This window comes from Aythya ferina (genome assembly GCF_964211825.1).
Source record: "Aythya ferina genome assembly, chromosome: 6".
Taxonomy (NCBI): domain Eukaryota; kingdom Metazoa; phylum Chordata; class Aves; order Anseriformes; family Anatidae; genus Aythya; species Aythya ferina.
This window is the reverse complement of record NC_140303.1, coordinates 32,402,235-32,429,063: the sequence shown is the minus strand read 5'-3', so window position 1 is coordinate 32,429,063 and position 26,829 is coordinate 32,402,235. Positions and strand designations below refer to the sequence as shown.

At 40.3% G+C, this 26,829-nt stretch overlaps 1 protein-coding gene across 3 annotated transcripts in view; it reads right to left on the bottom strand.

Moving 5' to 3' along the window:
- Positions 1-13,338: 13,338 nt before the first annotated feature.
- The window catches only part of ACTR3 (actin related protein 3), a 31,753-nt gene continuing 18,262 nt past the window's right edge, over positions 13,339-26,829 (bottom strand). The window contains exons 3-13 of one of the 3 annotated variants that reach the window (XM_084523657.1): positions 26,101-26,225; positions 25,457-25,567; positions 23,885-23,980; positions 22,334-22,441; positions 20,539-20,682; positions 19,700-19,873; positions 19,063-19,155; positions 18,476-18,601; positions 16,882-16,965; positions 16,417-16,543; positions 13,339-15,394 (exon numbers count right to left, since the gene is read on the bottom strand). In XM_084523657.1, coding sequence (XP_084379783.1) covers positions 16,448-16,543; positions 16,882-16,965; positions 18,476-18,601; positions 19,063-19,155; positions 19,700-19,873; positions 20,539-20,682; positions 22,334-22,441; positions 23,885-23,980; positions 25,457-25,567; positions 26,101-26,225 — 1,157 coding nt within the window. In that variant the 3' untranslated portion in view covers positions 13,339-15,394; positions 16,417-16,447. Of the gene's footprint in view, positions 15,395-15,663; positions 16,544-16,881; positions 16,966-18,475; positions 18,602-19,062; positions 19,156-19,699; positions 19,874-20,538; positions 20,683-22,333; positions 22,442-23,884; positions 23,981-25,456; positions 25,568-26,100; positions 26,250-26,829 lie in introns of those variants that run through there. The other 2 variants (XM_084523656.1, XM_084523655.1) reach the window with 2 other exon arrangements.

The window sequence follows — 26,829 nt, the reverse complement described above, 5'->3', positions numbered from 1 at the left end:
GGGTGGCCACGTGCTGGTTTCTCCTTTTCCCTATCACTTTGCACTAAAAGCCTGGACAGTTTTATTCTTTGCAATTAGATATATTTTTTGAACAGTTTGGGAACTTCTAAAGCTCTTTCTGGTTTTATTCTTTTTCCCGGACGAGGACTCTTCTTCTGTCTGGTACTTACCGGAATTGATTTTTAATTCAAATGACTCCACCTCTAGGTCATCCTGTCAGCGCGAGAGGTGCAGCCATTACATTGCTGCCTTCTCAAGTTTGGAACGTATTTTTCATTTTGCAGCTTTAGAAATTAGCTCTCTTTGCTCCCAGAAGAGCAACAGTTACAAGAAATGCTCATCCGCAGCCACAGAGAGCAAAAAGTGGCACTAAGCGAAGCCCTGGCAAGAAGCCTGGGGAGCACACCGTAGCCCTGGCTGCCTTCTGTGTTTTGGGGCAGCATGTTTATTTGGAGCTAATCAGGTCAAAACTTAGGGCCAAATCAGGCCAAAATCCCAGGGAGGGGGGAAAAGCACTGTAATGAGGGGGAAATGGGTATGTAGACATGCAGCCACATTGTAGGGACCCCAAATGTACCCGGTCCCATCTGCCACGGCCGAGCAGCCCAGTGCCTTGTGGGGCTGCCCCAGCCCCAATTCGGGACCAGCAGCAGCTCGGTCACATCCCCTATGTGGTGCTGCTGTGCTCCCGGTGGCACACTGTGGCTCCCCTTTAAATGCAATGATTGGATCAATCCTCATTACTCAGGACTTTAAAAGTTACTAGAAAATTCAAAGTGACATGAGACAGATTTGAGCCTGTGCTGCTGATTCATGTAATTGTTTTTAAGGGGGGTTTTATTCTCATTTCCTTCTTTTTTTTTAACTGAAATTCTCCTCCATTTTAAAATCCCTCAAAATATTAATTGTTTAAAACACTACCTGATCATTCTTTATCCTCTTTGTATTTTTCTGCTTTTTTCTTTTAGCAATAATGCCAACAGATACACAGCACATTTAATTCACTCCATAGACCTCAGTTATAGATCACTAGAATGATTCCTTTCCTGCAGGACGCTGAGATTTAGAGAAATGCAAGTAAGCACAAAATATTGGACTTTAAATAGGGATTCAGACACAGAAACAAGTTACCTGAGTGGAAAATTTACAAGGAGCAGCTGGGCAGCAGGAACTACATGTATGTCCATGCTTGTAAGTGGAGTTAACCAGGAGGATATTTTTTTTCTAGTTTTGTCTGCAAGAGGGGAGGATGAGCAAAACCCAGCTCTCTGGTGTTTCTGGTGGGCACAGATCATCTTGGGTATGGCAGCATCCTCACTGGCAGTCCCATTGTGCTGTCCTTGAGACAGATGTTGTCTTCCACTCAAACTGAACATTTTGGGTGGGCTCTAGGTGGTATTGTCTGGGTTGTATTTTGTATTTCAGTACACTATTACACGTTTGTTCTTGAGCTTCCTTTAGGTTTCTGCACAAGTGAGCACTTCCAAGCTGGAACCAACTGAGGTGCTCTGAATTGCTCTGCACCATGCCTCCAAGCACAGCACTGTGGTCCCTGTGCAACTGGACAGGATGAGTAAGGCCACACAGTCACAGGGCCTGGAGCACAGCGAAGCAAAGACCCCCCGGTGGCTCAGGCACACTGCTCACTTTACCAAAAATGCACCTTTTGTACCTTGGCATCATTCAAGAGTCACGCTGGGATACAAATCACAGATCCAAGGGATGGCTTTGCCTGTCAGTGCTCCCAGGCAAGACCTTGCAGCTGGGCCAATTAAGGACCAGTCTGGTTACTGCCTACAAACCTTTTCTTTTAGGATTTCAGCAGTGGGTCTCACTGCCAAGTGACATATCTGAACACTTTATTCTAAAAAGAAATACTCTCTGATGATCCAAGACACCCTGTGAGACATGGGCAGTAATCCCTTCAAAGACACAACCCTCCTTTTCTTTGAAATGTTGTTGGCAAATTGCTCATTTCTAAAGGTGAACAGCAAGAACAATAATGTGCTATATATTTTATTGCCATTAATTTTTGACATATTATTTAATTAGATTCCTGAACTTACTCTGTCTCTTGCAGTGTTTTTTTAGCTGGAATCATTTTCACTATTTAAGATATACATGTTGAATTGGTGTTTTGTTTTTTTCCTGGTTATTTAAACTCAGACTGAATTTCATTGTTAACTTTCCCAATATCCATTAGTATCAAAACGATAAATGTCACATATGTCCTGTTTCTATGCAGAGATATCCATACAAGGGTATGTCTGAGTGAGGGAGTGCTGAAAGCTTTCGCTAGGTTTCACTGATCACCAACATTGCCATCAGTTGGTGCAGAACTGGAAAAGAGGCAGATAACGAGGAAAAGGAGGCTTAACTGAGATATGTGCTTACAGTTCAACATCTTCCTTGAACAAAGATTTCTCTTCATGCATGACTTCCCAGCTCACCTTTTCAAATAAGAAAGACCAATCCTTAGCTTAGACCAATACAAAAAGACCAGTACAAAGCTCAGAGAAAAATCTGGAGGCAGAATAGGAGTTACTAAAAATGCCACCGCAGACCACACAAAGACCACCATCAACTTGTATCAGCTCCCAGGCCAGCCCACCCCGCAGGCAGTGGTATTGAGCGCTCCTGTCACTTCCTGGGGCATTCAGGACTTTGTTTCAGCAGAAAGCAGACACAACCTTTCAAAGTTCTGCAGATGATCAAACAAGAAGTTTAAGTCTGTTTCCTACTTGGGACAGTGCAGAATAATATGCCATTTTCTGTATAATTCTGCATAATACGTTTTTTCTATCTCAGCTACAGTGTCTCTCTTCATTATTTCTGCAGCCCCAGAAACCCTCACTTTAAATCTTCCTCCATCACTCCTCTCTATCATGTCTACACCATCCTACATGTTGTTATCTCTTTAAGCTTGCTAGGTAGGATTTCATCATATCTTCCCTCTCCTACACATCTCTCATACTATCCTATAATTTTATTTCTCATCATTTATTTTGTTTTTCCAGGCACCTGCTATTTCTGTTAGTCCCGTTATTCTACATTATCCTTCTGACTTGACTGTATGATCATCCTACTGATTACATTTCCCCTTCTGTTTTCCCCAGATCTTATGTTTTTCAACATTTAAATTTATTTTTCTGACAAGGTTTTGGTGCTGATATAAGTAGTAACAGCTCTTGGGGTTAAGGGATGATGTACCTTTGAGAACTTGGACCCCAATTTCTACTGGTTTTAAGGGGAAAAAAGCAGCTCAGTGCTGACCTGACAGTTTAGATGTGGCTGTACCAGACTGGGCAGTAGAAATCTGCATTATCTTAAATGATGGAAAGGGTGAAAAGAGCAAAGAGATCAAGTTTATTACAACAATAGCAATATCACAGCCAGTATGCGTTGCCTTATTCCAGATTTATAGCTGGGATCTGTGAATGCCCCAGGGCTCAGCATGCCATCCCGAAGATGCTATATTTGCATATATTTCACATTCTGTAAATAAAAAATGGATGTGTCAGAGAAGCACTTTAAAACACTGTGTTATTAAGCAGTTACCAGCAGATCTTGTGCTTTTCGGTCATTAGTCTTCTACAAGCTGTCCCTGTAGATGTCATACATCTACCAGCAGTAGATGTTCCAGCTTTGGTGCCAGACTGGGAACTGAAGCAAAAGAAAAAAAAAAAAAAAAAAAAAAAAAAAAAAAAAAAAGAGGTGGAAAAAGTTACATTTAATTCTTTGTGTCTTAAGATAAAATCCTGCCTGGAGACAGCCCCCAGCAGAAGGAGGGATGGCTGAGCCCCGGTCCCTGCAGTGAGCAGCCCCTTCACTGACAACCTCAGACACGCAGCTCTATGCACCAAGGGATACTGATGGCCCATGAAATTTGAGCCTGTATCAATGATACATTTAATTTCCCATCTTTTGCTGCAGAGCAATGAGTTCCAGGTGGATGTGATGCATAAAGGACAGGTTTGGCAGTTAGCAAACAGAAACAAAGCCATGATGTTCAGGTGACCGGTCACCTGTGGTCACACATCAGCTGCTCAGAGGAGCGAGGAAACCTTCTGCCAAAAGTTCCTCCAAGACATACTGTCCAACATTTTATGTACATGAGCAATTTAGTCAAAAAATATTAAGTAGGGAAGAAATGAAACTCCCACTTCCTTTGTGAAGAAAGATGGTAAAGGTAACTATACAGTTATTCCCTTTGTTTGCTCTTCCAACTGTTTTGGCAAGAGCAAAGGAACCTTTGTTCCTTCCTCCAACCTCTTTAGCTTGTGTTACTTAACCCAGAAGCACAGAAAGAGTCTCTCCTTCCGGGTAGCTCTCAAAAGAGCCAGTTCCAGCCCTGGCAGCTTGCTGCATGAGCCCGAGAGCTGCTGTGTTCCTGAAGGACCATGTGTTCAGCGCGGTGTCATCTAGGGGACTAGCTCACCTTTTGGTGTATTCAAATGTCTTTAAAATGATTTTGGGTCTCTAAGTCGTGATCCCTATAACAAGTCATGTATCAAAGCAGAGATATTAGATGTAGAAATCCTGAGTTCCTTAAGGAAGAGAAATTCTCCAAGCCCTGAAGGCCTCCAGGAGCTCGCCACTGCTGCAGCCTACATGGCTGTGGTGCCAGGATGAGGACGGTGCTCCCCACGCCTCAAACTCAGACCCGCTTCAAGCTCCCGGTGTGTCAAATAAATCCTGTAGACAGGCTGGCAGGTTTTCACTTGTGGAGCTATTGATTTTGTGCACAGACTTAAACTAGAAATTACAACTACCACAGTAAGCACAAAAACAAATCTCGCCGTGACCCCAACACAGCGTGGCGGAGTCTCAATCGCTTCACTCATTGTTTTGCTCCAATCTGTGTGTGCTTGGGGCACTGTCTGGCATTTCTGAGGTTTTTGTGTCCTGCTGTGTCATGTCCCACCAAGGATCTCTTCTCCTGTCCATTTTTCTGCTGATTCCCCCCTTACCAGGCCCTTTTGTTTTCACTCCTGGGCCTCACGCAGGCACGTGCCAGCTAGATAACCCAAGATACACGACGTGTTTAACCACCATCGGCTCCTTTGCCTTTTACCCTCTGGAATATAACTTTGATTTTTCCTTTCAGTGAAAGGCACAGCACTGCCAGGCAATGACCTCTAAGGGACGAATAAATTTACAGCTCTCCCGTCCCTGCAAAGGCAAAAGCAAAAATGTAATTTGCTCTCCAAAAGCGGGCTCCTTCCCACTCCATTATGTCAGTGCTCACCCACTGCCAGGGCCAAGCTGCATGGTGTGAAGGAGAAAAGTAATCCCAGTCACAAGGAAACACAGAAATTTGTTCTGTAAGCTACCTCACTCACTGGGTGATTAATCCGAGTCTTCTTTTGTATTTGTGTGGGAAGGACAGGTCCTACCTCAGTGAGAGTTGAATTTTTGTTCATCCCAGATGTATTGCCAGTGCCTGTGGGCATCTCCTACTGAGGGTCATGTGTAGCCCCTCCAAGCCAGCTCTACCAGGCTTGGTGTCTCTTACAAGACCTTGCCTTCTGCTGAGCGCCTTGAAGCCAGAGCCCCCAAAGCCAAGCTGCATGGAGGGATCACAAACAGCCTTTGTGTCTCCCACACCTCCCCACACTTGTGTTTTTTACACATCTGTAGCAGGTCCTCCTACATGTGTGATGCTTGCTGCCACTTTGCTGATATACTGCTGGGGCACCCCACAGAAAAAGCACCATCGTGGATGCAGCCCTGGGTTTGAAAATTGCTGGCTCAGGCTTTTGGATTATTATTCTGTTTCCTCCATGAGAGATGAGCTGCACTCCCAGCTCCATGTTCTTTATTTGCAGGTGATTTTTACTTAACTGCGCTATTGATCCCGAGATGGATAGGCAGCCCAGCAGCTCCAGCCCTGTCCCCCAAGGTGTGAAAGCTTCATTAGATTTATGAAATTCTCCAGGATACGCTGAGGCTCTGCAGTCCATCTAGCAAAAAGGCTTTGCGTTTTACCCACACTCCTGTGATTTGTATTCCCTGCTGAATTATTATTTTATTATGATTCTTGTTTAGACTCGAGCTTTCTCTTCTAGCTCAACTGCATGTGAAATGCAGACAATTAATAGGCACAAGCCATGTCACCTGCTTAAGAAAAAGAGAAAGATTTGCAGGATAAGCCACATCAATGCGCTGCCTCTTTTCCCCAGCCACAAAAAGAAAGGACTGCAGCTCCCATCGCATGCCAGCACCCACCAGGCTCCTTCAGAGGGCAAGGTGGCCCTAGCTTCATTGCCTCTTATTTAACACAACAGCACTGGCTAAAGCGTTAGCAGCGTGCCAAAGGGACTGCTTAGGACCAGAGTTATTTAACACACTCCCTCATGATGTGGCTAAGGGAGGTAGTGGCAGATTCATGGCATTTGTAGAAGAGACTAATTCAGAGGCTAGGCCCAGAGAGGATAATGAAGTTAAATGGATATCAGCTAAATGAGACAGAGAAAAGTCTAGCTTGTAGATACAGGAAATATGATCCAAAAAGTGTGGCATTTTTATTTAGATAGAAAGCAAAGCTTGGAAAATTATAATACAGAAGAAATCCAAGAAGAATGGACAATAAATGAAGCAAGTACAAGCAGGAACTGGCTGGTGCCACCAATTCATGACCGTTCCCTGGGTCAGCTGGAGGAACATGGTTGGGCAGCACCAGAACCAGAGGGATAAAGGAGCAGCACTGCAATGGTGTTGAGGACCAGCAAGAACAGGCTTGGGGGGGCCACACAGGAGCCCCAGGAGCTGCACGCTGAAGGATTGTGAAAATCAGGAGTATCCAAAGCAGAGACTCAAGCAAATTTGACAGCAGCGTGTGGCGGGAGGGCAGACCAGTCACCCCAATGAGCACATGTCCTGGTTTCAGTTAGAACAGAATTCCACCAGCTACTAGGAAGAAAATTAATTCTGTTCTAACTGAAACCAGGACAGCACAGAAACCTGCCCGGCCACAAGGACGATTGTCCGTGGGAACCTGCAGCTTCCAGGCATGGGGCTGGAGCACCACACACCTGGGCATGGCCACGGAGCACAAAGAACATCGCCCCTAGCAGGCTCACACTTCTCTGGTGGTCAAACGGAAATATTTGTGCTTCCCTTTATCTGCAGTTTTTGGATAGCTTCAGCATGAAAATCCTTACAGAAATGCCAGCTTTTAGACAATTCCTCATTTCTGCCCATAGCAAGACAGTACACTTTTCTTCACAAGAAATAGCATTTTTCCTCACAGTTAAATGTCATCTTGGATTTTCGTTACACTTCCCATCTGCAAAAAACTTTGCACATGGGCATTTTTTAAAGCTACCTCTAGTAGTAGTACTGAAAAGGAGCTTTAAAAGAACATTTAGAGCCCTGATTTCCCCACTTCTGCCACCAAATCATCAAAAGCTTTTTTGCTTGCATGTTTTTTCAAGGCAGCAATTTCCCTGGTGTATTTTGAAGGAGGCATTTCACAGGCAGCACCCCCAGGTGATGGGCAGCATCCCTTTTGCCCAAGTACAGCTGTGGCTGTTTAATTTTCACAGGTCCCTTAGGTGGGCACTTAAGGGAGTTTTCACTTGCAGGGTTTTCAATTCCAGGGTTACTCCCTGCCCTGGCACTGCAGAAAAGACCCCACAAGCTTATTTGCTTCAATGGCTATTTTTATTCATCCTTTTAATCAAATATTTGGCTGCTGCAATCAGCGTGATTAATGAACATGAGCAGTACCCCTCCTTGTTCAGCGAGCAAGTGCTCTCTGCCCTTCACACCCACATCGCTCCCTTCCCTCCTTGTGCAGACACGGACACACCTGGGCTCATTTATTTCCAAGAGCCACCAGAATTTATTTTTTCCTCTCAAACTGGAATCTGAAATAGCAGAATTACTTTCCTATAAAGTAGTCTGAATAATTAGGCATGTGACCATTCTGTTTATTTAAGTATACTATTTCTTAAAGCTCTTGGAAAAAAGCACATCTCTTCAAGACCACATTAAAAAAGTATTTTTCAATCCTGCTTTATTTAAAAATACAACATTTAAATAAATAAATAAGCTGAAAACCCTAAATGTCTCTAAAGCTGTCTAAGGGTTACTTGGGCTGATTTAGCAATGCCAGTGTGCTATAGGTAACCAATGTACATGCAGTGTCAGGGGGAGCCTGGGTGAAAGTCCTGCTTTGCAAAACTACCTGGCCTGTGTTTGCAGCCCCACCAGAGGTGCAGCAGGACTTCATTTCCTGAAGTTTAGGAAGTTTGAGGTGCACTTTTGGCACATTGCAACTCTAGAAACAAATACGATGAGCATTATATAGCTTTCTTTTGGGGATGAGAGAAAATTATACTCCTAGGGACAAGAAATCTGTTAAGCATTCTACAGATAAAGATTCCTGCCAAACTATGCAGTTATGTTAGTTGCCTTTATATTAGATACCTGAGGACAAAAGGCATGTGACATTACCCTGTGGCATCCTGGGATTTGTTTCAGGCCACTTGTATTTGTGAGCCCCTGCTCAGGAAGTCATCAGCTGAAATAGGTCAGTTATAGGTTCCTACTTTATCCATTGATCTCTTTGAATTACAGCAGTACAAGCTGCAGGCTGAATTACACCCAGCTGTCTGCAGGCTTGGTTTAAGAGAAAATTGTACTCGAAGATCAGGTGAGCCAAGGAAGCTTTGCCACTGCACATCTCACCCCTAAACCTCTGTGGTCTTTCCCAAGCAGCACTGCGGAGAGGACACATGGAGAACAACCTACAGAACTGACCCATACAGTATCAGCATCCATGTCCAACATCAGGCTTCACAGATAAAATAGCTGATACAAGATAGGAGCAGAGAGAAGATGCATCAATATACATCTTGCAGAAAGAGAGGGAAAAATTAGATTTCAGTACATGTGTGGCTTTTTGACCAATTATTGCACAGTGATCTCAAGCAGCAATTTAAATTTCTAACTACTCATAGTATTTTCCAGCCACATTAAACAACTGCAGTTGGATCCCTCTGCTCCCACCAGCCTTGTTGGCATCTGCTGCCCCCAGCCCACACAATACCAGTGTTATTCCCTTGCTTTTCAGTTCAAAGCATCACCCTCTAAAGAGATAACGTAAGAACATACACTGTATTTATTAGTGCCTATGTTGCATTCTGCTCGGACAGGTCTTCCCTATGGTTTCTTTGTAAAAGTCCAAAACCCAGCTGTGATGCAGCACAAGATATAAAAATTACCACCAATTTTGCTGAAACACAGGTAAATGTGCTGTTACCATTGGAGAAATGTAAATGTGTCGGGACCACTGAAGATCTGCAGCACCGCTACCTAACCTCTACATTCAATGACTAAGTTAAATGGACCAAAAAAAGGCCAGCATAATCATACTGAAAAGACTCTGAAGGAAGCAAGAGCTTACTTTGCTTATATATATATATTTATATATATTTAGCATACAGCCAAAAACAAATCCACTGCTACAGGGACACAGGGAAAAAAAAAATCTACTGCTTTATTTTTTGTAATCAATACAGTATCTTGAGAAAGTCTTTAGATCTCTCTGCTATCTAGGGGAAATGAAGGCATTAACCCCACATATTCTGAAGCATTATCTCCTGCTATTTAATCATTAATTTTGACCTGTATAGCTCCACAGGGCAAAGACGATAGGTGAGGAACCTTTTCCCCACACAGAAGAGATGAAGAGAAGCAGGAGAGCATCACAGGTACTTAGGCAGCACCATTTGTACCTGCAGAAGTGATGTTACCAGAATTTCACAACTCGGAGGCTTGGTTGCCCTCCTGGTGCAGCACATCCCTGGAAGAAGGACCTGAAAGACACCCTGCGACCCCCACACTCCCATGTAATCAGCCAGGCTGCATTTTGGGATGCGGTATGGCCAGCATCATGTCCCCATAGCATCTCTGCACCCAACTCCATACCTTACCATTCCTCTTTTGGCAACTTCGGGGCCCTGTGGGAAACAGGAGACATGGATGAGATGTGGGCAGTGCCTGCCTTCATGGCTGCCTTTAAAACAAAGGGAGAGCAATGTTCAGGAAGCAGGCTTCTCTGGGAGAGCGTGGGGGTCAGATGGTGTCTGGGAATCCATGACCAGAGAAACCTTCCTGACAGAAGCATCACTGTAATGGTAAACTTCTGAAAAACACACTTCTTTTAATATACAAACTAACACTGAGGTAAAAGCCTATTTTGCTCAGAAATGCGTAACAATCCACACTGACAAAATTGCTGTGACATCCATGCAGTAAGTATCATCATGTTAGGGTAATCATCATTATCTACACTTTGTGGGTGACAAGTACAATGCACCAACAGCACCTAGCTACAAGAAAACTATCAAAACTCTCTCACCTCCACTCTGCCTGGCTCAGCCCCTGTGCATGGGTATATCATCGGGTCCTGCAAAGCCTCAGCATCACCCACAGCACCCTGGGCTGTCTCCTGTGCCCTGCCTGTGGCCAGGTGCAGGTTAAATTAATTCAGAGCTGAGTTGCAATGGGAGTACAGCTTCATTGGTAACTCCTTAAACTAGCTTTATGTCCTGTGTGCAGCGTCTTCCTCTGTGCTAATCCCCCTCCAGAGCATCCCCAACACTCAGCTCTGGCTCAGCATGGGGACACCAAAGTGGACGGTGGATGGTGCAGGTCCGGCCCTGCCTCCTTGGGTCACTTCTCACCATTTGTCCTGGAGCATCTCGCAGGTGTCCAGGCACCCACACCTGCAGGGAGATGCTGGTTTATTGGCTCCAGCAACACTCCAGTCCTCCTTACCTGTGCATCACTCAGGCACCAGCCTCTCCCTGAACATTTTCCATGTCTCCCTCCTAAAATGCTTTCCTGGCTGCGCTGGTGCTGGATTTCTTGTGGGAAGGTGCCCTCCTGTGGCTAAGCGTGAAACCCTCGCTGCTTTGCCTCAGAACTGTCAGCCAAAGCCACCTCAGTGAAATACCGAGGTGGTATATTATTATATTAATAAGCAAGGCTCTAAGCACAGCCTCCCCGCGATAAGGCCGACTGCCCACCACCCGCCTCCAGCCCTCCTTTCGGCCACAAATCAGAATTAAAAAGGCCTGATCCTCACATCTTCGTTATGTTTTGACTTCCTCCTAGTTTTACAGGGACACTTGGTAGGCATCACCTGCTGTTATTCCCCGGGGACAGCCCTTGCTGCTGGTCACTGTTCTTGAGGCTTGGCTGAACCCCAGGGCCTGGAGGCAGGAGCAGAGGCCCCGGGCAGGTCGGTACCCACATAAAGGGGCTCTGAGGTCCTAGGCCAGAGCAGAACAAGGCCCAGCAGCTCCCCACAGAAAGAAATAAAAAATTGGAACAACTTCAAGAAGATACTATGAGGTTTTACCCTGAAACAGAGTAAATGCCCATGAAACCATGTCTTCTCACCTTGGAGAACTGAAAAATGCTTCTTCTGCACTGGTTTGTCTTTCAGACAACATGCTTTTACTGGTATTTCTTTCAGCTCACGAAACCAAGAAAAGTTTCATTACTTGACTCTTTTCTAAACAGTATTGGTGTCACTTGTTCTACACTACGCCATACATACTGGAGTTGGAGTCAATGATCCTTGCAGCTCCCTTTCAATGCAGGCCATTCTACAATTCTGTGATTTTTGGTTCCTATAAACTCGCTGCTCCAAACCACAGAGAAACGCTGGGGCAAAACACAGGGCACCCCTTATACTTCATATATCTGCACCTATTTTGGGTCAGCCTGTCCTTTCCCTTTAGTTATTATGTTTCTGATAAAAAATGTCAAGATTAGAGGCAACTGCAAAACCCAGGAAGCAGCGAGCTGTCCTGGATGACCCAGCTCCTGCTCAAAACCAGGAAGCCAGAGACATAGGCCAGAACAGGGAAGGGGACCTGCATTCAGTGCTGATTATTCAAACTCTGTCAAAAGTTAAATCAGAAGTGAAATCTGGACTACAGAATCACCACCCTACGTCTTTTGCTTCTTCAGGAGAGGGAAAAAATATTTAAGTGATGACACATTTCCCTTAGTTTTACTGCCACAAGAGTTTGGCAAACAAATGTTCAGCCTGCCCAAACAACGAAACGGCTACCAGCCAGCAAACTTAAAAAGCACTTTGCTATCAGCCAGCAGCAATGGCACAAACAACCCTGTACCCAGCTCCCAGTAACACATCATTTGGCCAAACCATGCCTTATGTGTGGGTGACATAGTGAGAGGAAGGACATTTTGGTCCAAATATCTTTGTTTCCATGGATACTTAAGATACAAATTTAATGAAACCTTTCATGTGACCAAGGATTTCAGAAGAAAAATTCTCATAAAATGAGATGAGCCTGAAGTGATATGGCAGTGACCTCTGATTTACTTTAAGTTGAGCTACATGAAAATAAAAGCTTTTGACACACAGAGCCAATTAAACCTAGGGTTCTTGTTTTCCTGGGGGAATAAATCAAACTCACAGAAGTTAGAAAAGCCAGCCAGGTTCACACAGGCCAATATTCAAGCTTTTAGTGTTCCTGGGACTCTTCCACGCATAAATACCCTGGCTGCTGGTCACTAAGACAATAAAATTATGATTTGTCTTTATGATGCACTGTAAACATGAATCCTGTTAAACTCTCCACTATACAGCAAGCATGACCCACATTTGCTGCCTTGTATTTCTTCTCTGATCCATTCAGCTGTGTGCATTTTGGTCATTCACTGCGCCAGCAGTACCCCTGCCTGTGGGGCTGCACAGGGAGGTGGAGGTGAGGGCTGAGCTACCTGCTAATTACCAGCACAACAGGACTTTGAAACCAAGGGAAAAAAAAAAAAAAAAAAAAAAAAAAAAGAGCTTAATTTGTACAGGGGTGCAAGTTTTTAATTGCCTTCTTATATAACCTCTCCTGACAACAAGTTTTAGAAGAAAAACACTGTTCATTTTTGTTTTTTTAAAAAACGCCTGCCCTTGCAATTAATCTTTTGGATGCTTTATATTCAACCCAGCACAGAACAGCAGCAGTGGGTACAATTAAAAAGCAGAGGGTTTTCTGGTATCACCTTGGCAGGGCGTGTTTTATGTGTGCAGCACCAAAATGGCAGCCTGGACTTGGATCCAGCTTTACAGGCACAGAGGAGTGATGTAAGCCATTTCCCAAGTTATCCCCAACATAGAAGACTGTAATTGAATATTACACCTGGGTGTTTAAGTTTTCATGACTCTTTGTTCAATCCAAGTCATTAATGAGAAGTTGCTCATGGTTTTCTAGTTCCCCAGTGCACAAGAAGGTAGCAATGCCTCCATGCCTTCTCCATGATCTCTAGGGTATAAAAAATACAAAATACATTATGAAAGTCTCTCACTTGTTTCATTTTATGGTAAGCTTAACATTATTTTCAACTACAGCTACAAGAAAATGCATTGTATAAGGACAAGAGTACTTCCCCCTCCTTTCTCTTCCGCAAGTGACTAAACAAGCTTGGAGCATCTCTCTTGAAGCCAAGAGAAGATGAACACACATTGGGGTGTCCCACCTGAGAAGCACACAGCACACGGGCTGAACAGCTGCACTTGGACATACACGGTACCTGCTCCCTGGGAGCTGAGGTCCATCGGCCACAGCAAAGTGATGCTGAGACCATGCAGCTTCTTGTCGGAGCACGGGATCTACCTCTGTGCCAAGGATCCAGAGCTTGGCAGGGGCTGCCCAAAGCCACGCTGTCCTGCACTGCTCCAGCAGTTTTCATTCACTGCAGGCAGGAGGCATCCCTCAGATTAGGAAAAGATTACTCCTGCATGTATCAAAACCCATGATTAAGAACTCAGTAGTACCTGTAGCAGTACCCTCATCGAAAAAACAGCTGTAAGGCAAAAATCCACCCATTTTACACTTGGCAGCAACTCCTGCTCTCAGCCTGACAGCTTCCAGGCTCAAATGTCAATTCTCTCCTGTCAAAGAGCTCCCGTATGATCTGGCTTGTTTCCTTAACACAAGCGCTGTTTGTCAATGCAGTTATTATTGAGTCAGACACGAAATCCAGCTCTAGAGTGCTCCCTGCCACTGGGGAGCAGGCATTCCTGAAATCCCAGCCCAAGAGAACTGCCTGACAGTGTCAGGCTGCAAATCACCATCCCCTTCTGGGGCAGCCTGGTCTCTCGTTTCCCCCCTCCCCTCTCGTGCAAGAGCCTAGCTGCCAAACCACATTACAGAATTGCCTTCTCCTTGTGACCAGTCATGTCCAAATTCCAAGCTGCGGGCATCCCCCAAGGACCGGTTCAGTTCTGCAGCCCACCATGCGTGGAGCTCCCTGAAGTACCCAGATGTGCTCTGCCACCAGCAGGGAAGACCTGCAGCAGCTAGCACAGCACTGACAGAACCAGTAGCTAGGCTTGGCACGACGGTTTTGTTCTCCAGTGCACGGGTAGCACGCCTGCATGAAGGCATGCAAGTGGCACCTCTTCTCTTCCAGCGTAACTCAGTGTGGTCCAGTTGTCAGTCATGTTGGTTTCCAGCCACAAAATACAGGGCCCCCACATACACACCTGTGGGAATTACTGGAGGAGACTGTTCCCCTACCTGTCAAGATTGCGAGGCAACTTTATCCGTATATAAAGATGAATCTACGTGTCTGTGTTTCAGGAATAAATCTTCAAAGTAAATTTGTTTCCCTGGAAATTGGGTCTGTCTTAAAAAGTTGCCCTATCTTCAGGCCATTGCCGTGTATCAGGAAATCCAGTCACTAAAGCATGATACAGTTGAACTAGGTGACTGTTGGAAAAGCACAGCTTAAATTAATCTCTATTTTACATATATTTGTCTGTGTGTCTTACCATATGAATTAGTCAGCAGTTACTCAAAAGGTCACTATATGGACAACCTTTCAAAGCCAGGTATACAAAAATTGTATCATTGATCAGGAGAGGTTAATAATAGCTTTGTAATACCATTATTTAACTTTCTTTTTTTTTCCTGTTTGCACCAAGGTTCTCTTCAATTCCAGTACATCAAGTTTTGTAATGTTTACTGTAAAAATAGCTTTCCAGCTTTCCATATATAGCTTTGTTTTGGAGGCTCGTTTATCATGCTCTGAAGTAACTGAAAGCTCTGGCAATTGAAGAGCTTCTCTCTAAAAAGAGAACTCGAGGAATAATGAATTCTGTAGAAGAAACCAAGAGATCTCCCTCTTGTGGTCTTCTACATGAACAGTCTTAACTACATTTGTGAGTTCAGAAGTGTCTGAATCGGTGTTTTCTATCATCAAGTATTAATAGAAATTGCAAGTATGAAGCTTTCTTCCTAGAAAGAATGAGAAAGAGATCGTTTTCACTTCACTTTTTATCTACATGGTATTTTCTTGCAGAAAAACCAGAGATTTAAAACGCAGAGCTGTCTCCTGTATGCCACCACTTGAAAGAAAATGGGAAAAAAAACAGTTACAGAATGAAGTAGATGAACAAACCTAACAATGCAGATGGATGTTAGGTTTATATAGATCAGTGCTATCTAGATGAACATATAAACTGTAGTTCTAAGAAGCTCACACTTCAGCTTATACAATGCACATAGTGATCTCTATCTTACAAGCCAATCTTACTCATTAAAAACAACAGCGGATATGTAGGAACCCATGCTCACAACTTCCCATGTAATGATATGAACAAGTCTGACACAAACATAAAAAGAAATTTTGTGCCTTTATTGGAATGGTGTTAGGCTTTAAATACACCAATTTTGATAACCTGATTATTTGGTTTTAATTAGAAATGACACTACAGAACTGCAATACTGGTCCAACAGTCTTGTCTTTTTTTTTTTTTTTTTAAAGCAAGAGATAGAATGAAAATGCACCGAGTAATCAGAAAGCACTAGCAGGCATCAGTTAATCCAAGATACTAGCTTCTTAGTTCCAAAAGCACTCGCATCGTGTGGAACAGGATTTAGACTGGTCATGATTTTCAAGAACTAGTTGCATGAGTCTTAATGACTTTTCTTTAATTTACTTTAAAGATGGTCACTGGTAGTTTTTTTCTCAAATATTACAGTTTCTTTAATTCATATTTTTCCTCAAAGTATAAAAAAAGTAAGAAATATAAACAAGCTCCTGCGTTGTACCCATAAAAGGGTACAACTGAAGCATTAGAGAGCTGACTATCTACACACCGTCAAATCCCACCAAATCTTGGATAATTCTTTAATATACAAAATATCAGGGCACAGAAAGAACTAAAACCCACTTTGTTTGTTACGCACAAGTCAAATAATCTAAAGAAAAAACGTGATCATTTTGGCTTTCCACTACATCCGCATGTTCAGACACTTAAAGTAATCCTGTTTAATTGCGTTTGGTCTTTTTCTTATTGTCAAGGCATGTTTGTTATCTTAATACCAGCCATCAGACAAACGAGTGATCAGAAAAACTCCTCCCCACCTCCCTATCCCTGACCCCTGCAAGGTCAGCTTTAAGACATGACTCCAAACACTGGGTTGTGACGACAGATGCTAGGACCAATTTCTTCATAATCTTTTTTGGTATGGCATACTTGGTAGAATTCAGGCTGTAAAGAGGAAGAGAAAAAAATAGTCAACAACACTATAATTTACATAGCAAATGGGAAAAAGCAAATACAGATCATTTGGAAGACCTAAAGTAAGTACTATTCATCACACCAAACCAAAACGTACTATAAAAAAAAAAACACAGAAGTAATTCAGCTTTCATTTGCTCTTTTAGAATTTCCAAATCCAATACAAAATCTTTGAGGGAGAGTGTAGTGTTTCTTACCTAAAAACTATCAGAAATCCCCCAATTGCATTCGATATGAACTACATGGTAGATGAGAAACCCAAAAACATATCCAGGCCTAAAACACGTTTAGCTTTATAGCTAACTTACTGTGGAAGCCAGCATTGATCCTCCAAACCAAACAGCGTATCTTTGCATATGGTGTGTAATGACTTGTACATCAATGGGCTTAGGCTATAAAATAATTTAAAAAAAAAAAAAAAGGAATATATTAACATTTGCTTTTGTTAGTTAAAAAAAAAAATCATTTAAAGGACTATATTCCAAGCTTACTAATCACAAAATAGTTTTTCTTAAATGGTTGGTATGTAAACACACAATTATACTATCAGATTTTCATTTGTACAACCCAGACTAAGAAATAAGTGTTTGTTTATTAGCAAGAGCTATCTACTTTTCAGATATTTTAAGGTATTTGCATTCATGCCAATTTTCTCAACAGCTCTACCACCCTCGTTCCTCTCAGATTATCCACCTTCAATTTTCTGTTTAATTTCCTTCAGGGAATAGCTATGCAATTGCAAGAATAGATCCGTACTACTTATCCCTTTTCAAAGAAGGCTTCTGAAACTTAGTTTTTAAATTTTGTGTCATTATTTTAACAAAGCATTAGTTGCAGATCGATCAAAAATTTAGCTATGATCAATGCACAGCTGTGCTTTTCCAACCTATAACATAAAGGTCTGTCTCACAAAGAGAACTGAGAATAACCTGAGTTACTTGAGCTAAGGAACTGTTTATAACAAACTTCAGAGTTGCCTCCATGGCATATTACGAAAAAGCATTTTTTTTTTTTTTTTTAAGTATTGTTCGAGCTTGTCTAGCTACATTACTACTAAAAATTAAGTGAGAAAATCACTTCATTATTGACTTAAAAAATATTCTAACCTGCTAATATCTTTTATGTATTCAGAGTCAACAGAAAAAAATGCAAAAATAAGATCAGAGGTAAGAAGTAGAATGCATGTAAACTAAAGAACATGCAGTTCAGTGAGAATATTAATTCATTTCAGAGTATCATAGGATAATTCAGATGGGAACAGAACTCAGTGTCTCTAGTTCAATCTCCTGGAGGTCAAAGGAAATTATTCAGAATTTTATCCAACCGAATCTTCAAAGGATAGTGACCACACAACCTCTCTGTGCAGTTACCCATCCAACACCCAATTATCCCCAAGGAGATTTTCCTTACATCCAAGCTCAGACTCTGCTGTCCTTCACGTGGTCACCATGCAGCACTGTCAAGGGCCTGGTTGCACCTTGATAGCCTCCACACAGGTTCCAAGGGGGCTGCTATTAGGACCCCACAAAGATTTGACTTCTCCAAATAAGCCACCTCTCTCAGCTTTTTTAAAGGGCAAATACTCTAGTCCTTTAGCTACTACTGCTACTAGTGGCTTTGCACTGAGCCTGTGCCACACCTTTTAGTGTCTTTATGAAATACAAAATACTGTTTTGAAATACAAAACAGTACTGTAGCTTCCTACAATGTTATACAAATGGCCCCCAGAAACAGTCTTTAACTCTCTACAATATATCAATCTCTGAAAAGCCTGTAGAAGAACCTTAAATGAAGGTGAGAAAATTTCAAACAAGACTGTTGTTCCAGTATGTTATTTTTGCATTTTCCAGGTAACAAGGGATAGAAAGCTGCTAGTTAAATGCATTGGCTACAAGAATTAACCTTCAGTCTGCCACCACTAAGTTCTTCACTAAGTTTCAGTCTTGCATCAACTGTCCTCTTCAAGTCTCGCTGCAAACGGCGACCAAAGTCCCTGAACATGGTTGAACCTCCAGAGAGGACAATATTCTGTTTAAGGAAATAAAAAAAATAAAGGTGAAGACCTACAGTTAATTTTTTAATTAATCTACTCCTTTTTTTTTTTTTTTTTTTAAACACAGTTAACAGGTATGCTATTACCCTGTTTTAAGTTGTTTAACACTTATACACAACAGAATATGAATTCAAAGAGGCTGTGATATTAAAACTGACTATGCTTTAAAATTCATTTATATCTTAGTGTGTCTCACTTCTTTCACTTAGATTTACACTTTCCTTATTTCTTTCCTTTACATATAACTTTTCAGAATGGGATGTCTCATTACTCAAAAGTAAATATAAAGCTTTCTGCATGTTGGACACTCTTCCAGAAAAGGTTTCTGCTTTTGAAATTGCTTTTTTTTTTTTTCCAAACCGTGTTGCCAATACATATTTCAATATAAACCACAATCCTTCTAAAACAAGTATTAAAAAACATTTTAGCTACATACCTTATAGAGAGGACGCCTAACATCAATGGGACAATTCTGAATAACTTCATCTACTACTTCTGAGATTGGTTGTGTAAAGTCAGGATTAGCAAACTACAAGCAAGAATAAAAAAACAGTAAGTCAACATGCAGGACCATATACTGCAAAGAAAAAGGGGCTAAAAATAGAAAGGGGAAAATAAAGAACCATCCCATTATACTAGGGATACAGTGAAAGTGAAAAAGCTAATGGAATATATTACTTAGCTATATTTACTGACATTTATAAAAGTTTGGAAAGAACAGTAAACCTAAACTATCTATTTTGCTATTCTCCTATACAGCTTTTGTTAACCACAATGGGTCAAAGAATACATGACCTTCTCAGATGCTGAGAGCTGAAGCAAAACACCCTAACATGAAACAAAAGCTTTCACAGGAGAACATAGAGAGGAATTCAAGGAAAAGAAAAACAAAGATTTATTTCCAGTTAATTTTTCCCTACACTGGAAAGAGAACTTAAAATAGCTGATATCAATTTACCAATGCAGAAACCTTAGTTGGAATTACCACTTCAATAATTTACAAATACTATTTGTAGGACACCATCTAAAATGTACCTAAAACAAAAGGTGAAGACAATTCAAAATCAACTTACCTCAGGATGGAAGAAAATCTCTGGCCCCAGGAATCTCTCATAACCAACATCTATGGTAAATTCTTTCTTTGAGATAGCATTAATTCCAGTATACTGTTTAATCCACTTTGTACCATCTGTGTCATACTTGTTAAACTCTTTTACTAAGTCAGGGCAAACATAACTAAAACGTTCCTGAAAATTAAATACATACAGTTGTAAGTATCTTGTTACATAGAGCAGAAAACATGGTATCAACTTTGTAAAAGTATAGTGATTTGAACCTTTAAGAATAAGAGTTTGAAACTGGCAAATAATCTTCCTCAAAAACAGCTGAACTGATGTTTACTGCATACAGTAAAAGCTCTGCTACTAGAAATCATTTCTGTGCAGCACTGAAAGCAGCACATCTTGCTGGGTTAAATTACTTTTCTTCTGTTTTTCCCTCTAAACTTCTATAGCAATGAGAAATGAGTTCTAAAGTATACTGAAGAACTGCCATAGAAACACTGTTAAAGCATACTTTAAGCTGAGTGTCTTTCAAAATAGCTCTGTACTGTAAAAAAATATATCAACATTCTTTCTGAATGAGTGATTACAGCTCTTTACATTACACATCCCACCAAGAACATTTTCTACTAAATAATAAAGGGGAGGGACAAATGAAGATTGAAATTCTAGGCCAAAGTGCGGACAACCCAACAATACATCTTAAATGCAATGTATTTAATGCTTAGACATTTTAATATTTACAAACAGAGCAACATTATTTAGAAGACAATGACTGAGATAATGTATTTTTAAAACGTATATTGAACTCTGTTCTCAAACAACCCAAACATTTACAATGTTCACATTACCTTCACTGCTTTAGCTGTTTCCAAGGATTGTTCAGGAGGAATTCCTACTTCTCGTTCTCTCAGCAGCTGCTGAATGAAGTATGTTATATCTCGCCCTGCAATTGGAATGTGTTTGATACAGCTGCCAATCACGTATCCTTCAGCCTATAAATAAAAATGAAAGAAAGACATTTACAAGAATTCAACAAAGCTTAGAATGGAGACAGAAAGAGAGTCTAAACACCAATTCGCTACCTGTGATTGCAAAACTGAAGCATTTTAAGACCAGCTCTTAATTACCAGAAGTACACTTCTTCAGTTGCACTATTTTACTTTTGCAGTGTTTTGCTTTGTGTTTGATTCCCAATTACTACAAGGTTCAGAGGAACAGGAAGGCCACTAACATATAAGGCAGACAGTTGCTATACTTGCTATTCCTTGGCCTTCATTCTCTCTTTAAAATGAGGTTACTCTTACCAAAAAGATCAAGGTACCTTGTACTGTACAACATTTTAAAATAAACAATTTGACTCTACAGTCACAGCCATGTTACAATCCACATGAACCAAAATTAATTTTCTGAAAGCAGGGAGAAAATGAATCATTTCAGCACATTAACTGAGATGGCTTAGGAAGTGAGGCTGGGATACATTCACCCATCAGCCTACCCTTACAAATCATATTCATACCGGGGGACAGTATTGGGGCATTTAAAATATCTGGTCTAAATGCAGAAACCAAAAACATTTTAAAAAGCACAAGATATTGAAACCATTTTAAAAAGCAATTTGCACTACTAAGTGCAATTAGAAAATAGCTTAGCTAAACAAGGTTTGAAATCCCAACTGTTTTGTCAAGCCTTATTAAGAATATGCCATCTCATGAACAGTCTGAACAAATAATTGCCGCTATATTCCACCAAGATTAATAAGAAATTTCTACATTACAGCATAGTTTTGCTCACAAACAATGCTACTGTCTGGTATAACCAATAAAATAACACCTGAGGTTAGTGTGGCAGGATAAAGCTTTATATAGATTTTGGTCTGTAAAAATTGTAATCTAAATTTTTTCAAAAAAAAAAAAAAAAAAAAAAAGTTATGGTGCCTAGACATACATTTATTTCCTCAACGGGAAAGGGGCAGAACCATGTTAGCTGCCATTTGAAATAAAGAACACTACTGAATGCTCCAATTTTAAGTACGTAGCTTTGTAAAAGGAAATACATGCCCACTGTGAACATAGCAATTTGACAGTTAAGAAACTGTAGTTATAAGCGTTAATTATTTAATAAAATATATGATCATACCAGCTTTTGCTTTTAAAAATAATATAAGGGAACAGATATTCAACATTAACTAACCTTTGATTTTTAGTCAGGTTGGAACTTCTGTTTTTGCTTGTATCACTGATGCACTAGTATACTAGTGGACATTAAGCACAGATTGAGAAAAAACTGTAAACAATGCTGCATCTACCCTTAAATATTCTGCATCATTTTCTAGCAACACAAACTGGAAATATAATAAAGCCATAAAATTTCACTGATCACTTCACATGGCCTTACAAATCTTCATTTAGGGTAAATCTTTGAAAGACAATATGCCCTGACAAACTCAGGGTGCAGAAACGTTCTTCCAAAAGTTTCTGCACTAGCAAGTAAACAAAAAGCCCCACACCTACCAACCTGGCAATTATCTGACATTTTTGAAGAATCCTAGCTATACTTCAGTCTGCATGAATGAAGACTTCAGAGAAGCTGCAGGACAAACTGTTCTCCAGGTAAGTTGTTTCTATAGTGTTGATGTACACTTACCACAGGAATGACATGAGTGACACCATCGCCACTGTCTATGACTGTGCCGGTCAGCGTCCGTTCTCCTACTTGTCTTGACGTCCAAGATGCAGCTAAGGCAAGGACAGCCTTGTAAAAGAATACAAATGAAAGATTCATCTTAATAATTCGTCTTAATAAATCCATTGCAAATCCCACCTTCCACTACTACTTCCAACAAAACAGTAACATGCACAATACATTCCATTTATTACACAAATGTCCTAGCAACAGAAAGGAAGATTTCCTGTGCTGTAAGCAAAGACAGTAAGACCACTGGAGCTTACTAGCATTCAGTCTACTTCTATAAACAAGCAACAGTTTTGCAGGCTAAGGAGAGCATCACAAAATGACAGGGCCATAAAATCCATTATTTCCATTAGATGAGTATACAACTACTGCAATTTTTACCCAATCCAAATCTTTAGCATCTAAGCATTCTCTCAACAGCAGAAATAAAATTGAATTGTAAGCTGAATATGATAAATTGAGAGCAACATATTACAGGGAAGACCAACACAAAGTTTTATGAAGGAACCAGGGTTAAAAACTTTCATACTGAAGATGAAAGGGTATTTGTCTTTTTCTACACAATGGGAGGCAAAAAAATGACGTTGTCAAAAATGTGGTATTTCTCGCAGTTACTTTATTATTATAGCATGGTAAACTGGCTGGGAGAAAAGTAAATTCACAAGCCATCTTGCAAAGTAATCAGAGATTTTTCCCTGAAGGAATCATAAAAGAACGATGGGTCTTAGTTTGCAGAGGGAAGAACCAAATAAAAACTTGAAGAACTGAGGGCATCTTCTAGTGAGCTCCTGCTAAACAGCATTCTAGGTATTTTAAAATGTTGTATTAAGTAGTACTTTCACCTTATCTCCAAGTTACAAATTTCCAGTGGAAATGTGATTCTGTGCTATTTCAGAAGTTATGAACAGAAGTCATCAAGAAGTACGTCATGCTCTCAAAACTGAAGTCCAGTGGAACAAAATAAGTGTCTCCTTATGCTAAAATAACTTTATCTACATGTAAACAAGAAAAACCTTTGTCTTAAATCGTGCTTACAAAAAAAGTTTCATTAGTTTGCTTCGTTTTTTTTCTCCACTATTGACAGAAATATCCTCTTAAAAGCTGCTAATGAAAAGAAACTTGTGGTCATTTATGGCACAGAAACTGATTTGATAATATACATACCCAAGAGTTTACAAACAAAAAAGGCTGCATAAATGCAGTTTTTGCCTTCTGATGCTTTCTAAGCATGTTCAAACAAACATCCTTTTTGCTACTTCATATTAAGAGTGGTATAGTTCTTGGCCTACTACCACAATTATCACAATTTTTGTTTATGATGCAGCAAGATTTTATACTTTGTAGTGCCATTCTATACCCAGACAGGAGGAACCTATCTAGGCAGACATCTAGCAGTGGAACTAGTGATGTAGAGTACATAAAAGTATTCCAAGCATCACTCATACAATTTTCCTCAGTGAATTTGTGAACTGTAGCCCTAACTTTCAATAGTCCTGCTCTTACCTGAACAGCAATATATAGCCCTGGAACATTGAAAGATTCGAACATGATTTCAGCAGTGTATTCTCTATTTTCTGGAGTATTTAATGGAGGCTCAGTCTGTGGGACAAAAAAGAAAATTTTATTTACACTGAAATCAAATATGTCTTTCAAAAACCACCTGTAAGTACATTTTGAAAGATGAGCCATTCAACAACAACAGAATGTAAAAATAGTAAGGTGCAAATGCTCCTATTAAATGCCAATGGTGTAATGAAGAAAATCTAGAAGCTCCCTTGACAATAATATATTTTTTGTAAATCACACTGCAAAAACACGATCTGAGTGAAAACGGAAAAAAACATAAGTTTAGACATTAGAATAATTATTTTTTAAGCATTCACATCAATAGTCCCTTCTGTGGCTCGGTCAGCTCATCTATAACTTTTCTTTCACAAAGAATCAAGGACTATTAACCTAAACATGTCAATAGCTACATTTTACCACATGAAGCACAGCAATTAAGAAAAAACAATTAATTGAACAAATTTTTCTTCAAGAAGCAATCATTATAAAACAAGAGTATACACGATCAGCTGTAGAAACGCACTTAACAGAGGAACTAGCAACTGTGTACGATGCTATAACAGCACACTGTAAGTTTCATAAAAGTACTATGCATACTATTAAATCTCTCCTTTAAGAGTGCATTTTGAGTTGTGGCACAGGGTATTTCAGAAGTATCTATCTTTTATTGCATTAACGATATAAGGGTAAAGACAAGAAGGAGTCTGACTTAATGAATGTGATACAAGAAGTCATGGAGACAAACAGCAACATGGGAAAGCCCAATTATTTATCATAGGGAAAAAAAAGAGTAGCATGAGGGTTGGTAAAACAGTGGAGGAGGTGCCCATTGGCACCTCAACCCTTGGAGATATTCAAAGCTTGGCTGGACAGTCCTAAACAACCAGATCCGATTACACCTGCTTCAAGGACATGGTTGCATTAGATGGCCTTTAACAAGGATGGCCAATGCAAAATTCCAAATCACTCTATAAAATCCACACAAACATATTGCTTATTTTGATGGCTTTAAAGGAAACGCAAAGGAATAGCAGAGTCTTCAGAATAACATTTGATCCCAACTCAAATTCAATACACCCAAATATGACAATCAATCCTTCTGCATTCCACACAGAAAAGAGACAGAAGTTCTACTCTCTAGACACACCACACTGGTGACAGTACTGTAAAAACAAAACAGATGCAATTTCACCAAGTCAAAACACACAGGTACTTTTTTGCCTCAAATTTAAACATCATTATTGAAATTAGTGTATAAGTAATAAAAGATGGTGGAGGCAGAGGTGCACTGGGTAGAATTCAGAAGGGAAAAAATGCTGCAGTTCGGACACTGGCTTTTAACATCTTTAGGAAATTAAAGAACTTGGATGTGATAAACAAAGCCAGGAAAGCATCATAGAAATTGTATTCACTTTAGTTTTCAAGTTAAGCATATTCATATTTAAGAATTATTCCATGAACCAGCATTAAATTATGATTAGTCATATACTACTTCATAGTTTTACTTACCAAAAGAAAATAATGATCCTCAGGTTCTGCCCTTAGATACTTAAAGATTACTTGCTCCATAAACCTCTCCATCAGGTCCCAGTCTTCAACTATACCATGGCGGATGGGCCACTGTTATAGAAAATGTAAAAACAATAATAATTATTATTATAAAATAATAATCTGTTTTCAATTGTGGTAGAAGCATATGATCTACATTTGAAAACTTTGCATCAGGTCTTCCCTGTCCCAACCTGACACCTATTCAGAATTCTGACCTTGAACAGTAAACAACATGTTACGCATTCCTCATTAGCAGAGAACAATGGTACTAGGGTAAACCAGAGGATCCCCCTAGGCCAGTATCCTGATTCTGAAGAGGCTGATGGAAGATACTAAGGAACAAGAAATAATATCCTACCTCCCCTTACCACTCTCCCAGCTCCTCTTCATTTAAAAAGAAGCATGTATTCACTTTTTTTTTCCCCAAAATTCCCATAGACTCCCAAAGATCAGCAAAACTGATATGATACCAAACCTTATCTTCCATTAAAATAGTTAATAAAAAAAGATTAGCCATCTAAGAAACATTCATAAGCTATTTACCAGGTACATGATTTTTTTCCTAAAGAACAGTGGAAAATTAGTTTAAATGTCTCTGATACCTTGGTTGCATAAGTTGGTTTTTCTATTGCTTCATCCCCGATAAAGAAGTCTAAATCATCAACACCTTTCAAGACCCTCCTCTGTGCTTGATCCACCACTTTTGCTGATTCTTTGATAGCAATACCTTTAACAAAGAACATAAATAATGCTGTAGGTTATACGTCCCGCACTTCAAAAGAAACAAAAGGAAACCCCACATTCAGAAATAGGAAAACACCAACTGTATTCATCCTTCGGTTCAGGCATAAACACAGAAAACCTAAATAAAACAAATAATTTGAGTTCCCATGACAGACAGAACTAGGCTTCACACAGTAACACAATACAGATCTAAACGCAGATTTAATTTTTGGGTGCTCAACATGCAATCAGGGAGATTAAATACTAAAAGAATCAGTCTGATAGGGTATCCCTAAAGATCTCATTTTGTTCAACAAGTGGCCTAAGTTTCTCCACAGTCAGCTGTTAACACCCAAAATAAAGGAATGCAGGGGTAGGAGTTGTGCAAAGAGCAAGACAGAAGACACAATGCTATTATATAAATCAATATTTCATTTTACTTGCTCCAATTTGATTTCTGGACATATTATGAAAATGAGATACAGTACACACAAAAGGAATTGAAAAGCAACTTAAAAACACAAATGCAGAAATGCACAAAAAGGAAGGATAGGACATAAGACAGTAAAAAAAAAAAAAAAGAAAGTTGGAAGATAATAAAAGGAATA